The sequence below is a fragment of the Penaeus vannamei genome, chromosome 18 (assembly GCF_042767895.1).
Source record: "Penaeus vannamei isolate JL-2024 chromosome 18, ASM4276789v1, whole genome shotgun sequence".
Taxonomy (NCBI): Eukaryota; Metazoa; Arthropoda; class Malacostraca; order Decapoda; family Penaeidae; genus Penaeus; species Penaeus vannamei.
This window is the reverse complement of record NC_091566.1, coordinates 10759507-10764506: the sequence shown is the minus strand read 5'-3', so window position 1 is coordinate 10764506 and position 5000 is coordinate 10759507. Positions and strand designations below refer to the sequence as shown.

At 44.4% G+C, this 5000-nt stretch overlaps 2 protein-coding genes across 2 annotated transcripts in view; one reads left to right on the top strand and one right to left on the bottom strand.

The window, feature by feature from the left end:
- LOC138864771 (uncharacterized) overlaps positions 1-1896 on the top strand; it is a 2053-nt gene extending 157 nt beyond the window's left edge. The window contains exons 1-2 of the mRNA XM_070133357.1: positions 1-572; positions 1756-1896. The exon at positions 1-572 is cut by the window's left edge and continues 157 nt beyond it. Of these exons, the coding sequence (XP_069989458.1) occupies positions 1-572; positions 1756-1896 (713 nt within the window). The remainder of the gene's footprint in view (positions 573-1755) is intronic.
- Positions 1541-5000, bottom strand: part of LOC113814027 (nuclear pore complex protein DDB_G0274915) — a 26795-nt gene continuing 23335 nt past the window's right edge. Inside the window, exons 3-4 of the mRNA XM_027366099.2 lie at positions 4711-5000; positions 1541-4330 (exon numbers count right to left, since the gene is read on the bottom strand). The exon at positions 4711-5000 is cut by the window's right edge and continues 415 nt beyond it. Coding sequence (XP_027221900.2) covers positions 2086-4330; positions 4711-5000 — 2535 coding nt within the window. The 3' untranslated portion in view covers positions 1541-2085. The remainder of the gene's footprint in view (positions 4331-4710) is intronic.

The following is a 5000-nucleotide window of genomic DNA, read 5'->3' as shown; positions in this document are numbered from 1 at the left end:
GGTGCATGATGATTGCAGACGACATTTTTATTGCCAATACCAGTAAAGAGGAGATCGGATGTAAATTAGATAAATGGAAAATGGCTTTAGAGGATAGAGGCTTAAAAGTCAGCAAGGAGAAGATAGAATATCTAGATTTCTGTGAGGAAGAAGGAGAAATGAGAATGCAAGGCGAAGTACTGAAGAGAGCTGAAAAGTTTAAGTACCTTGGGTCAGTGGTATCCAAGGATGCAGAGATGGAATCGGAAGTTACACATGTAGTACAGGCAGGTTGGATGAATTGGAAAAAGATGTCTGGTGTTTTGTGCAACAAAAAGATAAATGGGAGTGTTATAGGCAAATTATACAAAACAACTGATTGGCCGGCCATGATTTATGGTGCAGAGACTTGGCCAACGAAAAAGGAGGTGAAGATGCTGAAGTGGATGCGTGGAGTAACAAAACTAGATAACATTAGGAACTTAAAGATTAGAGGGACAGTGAAGGTTGAAAAGTTTTTAAAGAAAGTACAGGAAAGAAGATTACAGTGGTACAGACACATAATGAGAAGAGGAGATTATGTTGGCAGAAGGGTAATGGAATTGGAGGTGGATGGAAGACGGGGTAGAGGCCGAAAAGAAGATGGATGGAAAATATAACGAGCGATTTAAAAGAAAAGAACTTGCCAGGAAGCGAGTGGAGGGACTGGACTGAGTGGAGGAGGCTGGAAAAAATGCCGACCCCACATAGAAGCGGGAAAAGGCAAAGAGAAAGATGAGTGCGGTAGAGCATCATTCCATCTTTCATTGCATACACCTCAGGATTTCTGATTTCTGATTTGATCTGCTCTATCAGTACCTACCGAGTGCCCACGGGGAGTGTGTGTAAAACCGCTATCCTTACTCACGTATGAGTAGGTAGGTAATGTCTATGGAAGCTAGATAGCTCCTAGTTGCACACTGCCCCCGTGGGTCATGTAGCAGTGGAATCACCTGCCTGCAACGGCGATGGTTCGAGTCCCTATCGGAGAGGTTATTTATTCATTATATCAGTGCAGTAGTGCATTATTCCATCTTTCATATATATATATATATATATATATATATATATATATATATATATATATATGTGTGTGTGTGTGTGTGTGTGTGTGTGTGTGTGTGTGTGTGTGTGTGTGCGTGGGTGTGTGGGTGTGTTTGTCTGTGTGTGTGTGTGTGTGTGTGTGTGTGTGTGTGTATGTGTGTGTGTGTGTGTGTGTACATATCAATGTGTGTGTATACGTATATTTATATATATGTATATATATATATATATATATATATATATATATATATATATATATATATATATATATATATATATATATATATATATATATATATATGCATCATCTAACGAGTCCGTTTCGCAACCCTCGTCGTTTCTATATTATTGAATGCAATGGTTTCATTACTGAATTATCATATTTCTATAACCTGCTCTTAGAGAGATTCTTGGTATTCATGTCTTTTGTTAGACAACAAAAAAGGTTGGTGTGCATAGAGGATAATGATATCATTGATTTGATTCGTATGAATTTCTTAGATTGTATAAATAAATATAATCATAAATACATAGAAGGGGGAGATACAAATATCATATATATAGATAGTTAAATAGAGAGATAAATAGATAGTCCATCTAGTATACATTCGAAAAAGAGAAAGGATCGCACGAAATTCATTTGGACGGCGAAGATTGTGCAAGCTTGAGAGTTTCCCTGGCGCCCACCACCAGCTTTGTAGTCTTGTGTCCGCCGCTCGTGATAAGGCAATTGTACAGCGATGTAATGTAATGGCTGCACATGTGTCAGAGTGGAAGAGCGTACTCTGCTTAACAAAATATAATCACGTTATTTGCAGAATATATGGCCTCTGAAACGACTGGACATCCCTTTTAAGCCAAGACATCTTAATATTTTTATGGGACATGAGAAGACACTTATCGCATAGATATATGCTTGTGAACATTAAATGAAATATGAACGTTTGGATATAACGATTGAATACGTAGACAGGTAGCGGTCCCAAGATGCGATTAGAAAACCATCCCTTGACCTAGCCTGACCTAGCCGTAGGGTGCTGAGCGTTGGTTTCCTAATCTGTGCACAGGTCTTCCACGGACTCTCCCTCGGGAAGTTCTGCGTGTAAGGGAACTCGTTTGTGGAATTACTTCTTCCTCCTCCTCTTCCTCTTCCTCCTCCACTTCTTCCTCTTCTTCATCTTCATCTTCCTCGTCACTTTCTTCACTGCTGCTATCGTCGTCGCCCTCTGCCACGCGTCGAGACAGGATGGAGAGGAACCTGGAACTCCCCGGGTGGTCGAGCTCCGTGAGGTAGCCCGAGACTTGGTCAGTAAGCTGAGTAGGCTCCAGGTCCGCCAGTTTTCCAACGCCTGGCACCGAGGAAGGAGGCAGTCTCAGGCTGCCAAAAGCATCTTCTTCACTTTCAGCAGCGATGTATGGCAAGAAAAGGCGAAGATCTTCATCCTCATCACTATCCTTTTGTTGATTAAAGGCGCCGTATGTTGTTGGAATTCGGCGATTCTGTTTGCCCTTCAGAAGGATGAAAACTGGGAGGTTAGTTTCCTCATCACTGTCTCCCTCCTCTTCCTCATGGCCTTCCGTCCTCACGAACAAGGCCTGCCCCTCGGCGGAAGAGTGGCTTGAGAAGTGGCCCCTTGGTGGGAAGCTGACCTTCGATTCCTCAGAGTCGTCCTCCTGAAACGGTGCGCCGTAAACTCGACTTGGTGGTCTGTGCGTTGAAGTCTCTTCGTCAGAGTCCTCAGACTGCTTGGAAGGAACTCCATAGACTCGACTTACAGGCCTCTCAGTCTCTGGAGCCAGATACGTTTGAGTTATAGGTCTGTGGGTTGTTGATGGAGCAACGTAGAGCTGACTCACTGGTCTAAGGGTTGACGGTGCGTGGTATAGCTGACTTACAGGTCTCGAAGTGGTCGATGGCGCACTGTACAACTGTCTCACAGGCTTTGGTGTTGTTGATGGTGCACCATAAAACTGACTAGGAGGTCTGTGTGTTGTTGTTGGTCTGGGAGTTGTTGATGGCGCACCATAAAACTGACTTGGTGGTCTGTGGGTTGTTGAAGGTGCATTATAGAATGAACTCGGTGGTGTACGGGTTGTTGATGGCCTGCGAGTTGTTGATGGCGCACCATATAGCTGACTCGGTGGACTCTGGGTTGTTGATGGCGCGCCATATAACTGACTTGGTGGTCTCTGGGTTGTTGAAGATGCATTATAGAATGAACTCGGTGGTGTATGGGTTGTTGATGGCCTGCGAGTTGTTGATGGCGCACCATATAGCTGACTCAGTGGACTCTGGGTTGTTGAAGGCGTATTGTAAAATGAGCTTGGTGGTCTCTGAGTTTTTGATGGCCTGCGAGTTGTTGGCGCACCATAAAACTGACTTGGTGGACTCTGGGTTGTTGAAGGTGCATTGTAAAATGGGCTTGGTGGTGTACGGGTTGTTGATGGCCTGCGAGTTGTTGATGGCGCACCATAAAATTGACTTAGTGGTCTCTGGGTTGTTGAAGGTGCATTGTAAAATGGGCTTGGTGGTGTACGGGTTGTTGATGGCCTGTGAGTTGTTGGCGCACCATAAAACTGACTTGGTGGACTCTGGGTTGTTGAAGGTGCATTGTAAAATGGGCTTGGTGGTGTACGGGTTGTTGATGGCCTGCGAGTTGTTGATGGCGCACCATAAAATTGACTTAGTGGTCTCTGGGTTGTTGAAGGTGCATTGTAAAATGGGCTTGGTGGTGTACGGGTTGTTGATGGCCTGCGAGTTGTTGGCGCACCATAAAACTGACTTGGTGGACTCTGGGTTGTTGAAGGTGCATTGTAAAATGGGCTTGGTGGTGTACGGGTTGTTGATGGCCTGTGAGTTGTTGGCGCACCATAAAACTGACTTGGTGGACTCTGGGTTGTTGAAGGTGCATTGTAAAATGAGTTTGGTGGTCTCTGGGTTGTTGACGGCCTGCGAGTTGTTGGCGCACCATAAAACTGACTAGGGGGTTTCTGAGTGGTTGAGGGCGCACTGTACAACTGAGTCACGGGCCTGTGAGTGAAAGTCTCCTCAGAATCTTCCTCTGAACTTTCATCTTCTGGTGCTGAATAGAACTGCTTGACACGGCGCTGACTCCCGTGCTTTCGTTGACTGCTCGAAATGCGGTCCAAAGTGCTGCTGATGCCACTCGAGAAGTCATGGGTGCGGACAGTGAAGTGCGACAGGGGACTACTTGCTCCTCCATGAGTTGTACTCAAGGTCCTGGACGTATCTTCATCAGAATCATCCCTGAAAGTGCGGAAGGTTTGTGGTTCAGGTGGAATTCAGTTTATAACAAATATATTTTGTGCGATACTGCAAATGCTACAATATAGTTCAGGTGTTTAGGTACTGCATTTTATCGTTCCCTTAATCATAAACATTTGAATATGTTTGGATGTCAGCCTGCAGTTTTTTTTTGTTTTTTTTTTTTTTCATTGCATGCAGATAAGTAGAGTATTTGAGGGTTTTTGTTTGTATTGTATGTATGAATTTCTGTGTATAAAAAGGCTTGTAGATGCAGATATGAAAGGATGGACAACAAATTAATCATCATATGATGTCTTAACTTCTGATTGACATGTGCTGAATATATATCTATTTTCACTTCAAATAAGCAAAATCCTTACCTCCTACTAGGTGCAATGTAACTCCTTCTTGGGGCCTTAGTCGTTGGTGGTAGGTATGTTCTAGGGGCCTCTGTAGCAGGCTGTTGATAGGTCCTCCTTGGGGCTTTTGTTGTTGGTGGGAGGTACGTCCTTGGAGCCTCTGTAGCAGGCTGTTGGTAAGTCCTCCTTGGAGCCTCCGTAGATGGTGGTAGGTATGTCCTAGGCGCTTCAGTGGTTGGCTGTTGGTAAGTTCTTCTTGGGGCTTTTGTCGTTGGTGGGAAGTAAGATCTTGGGGCCTCTGTAGCAGGCTG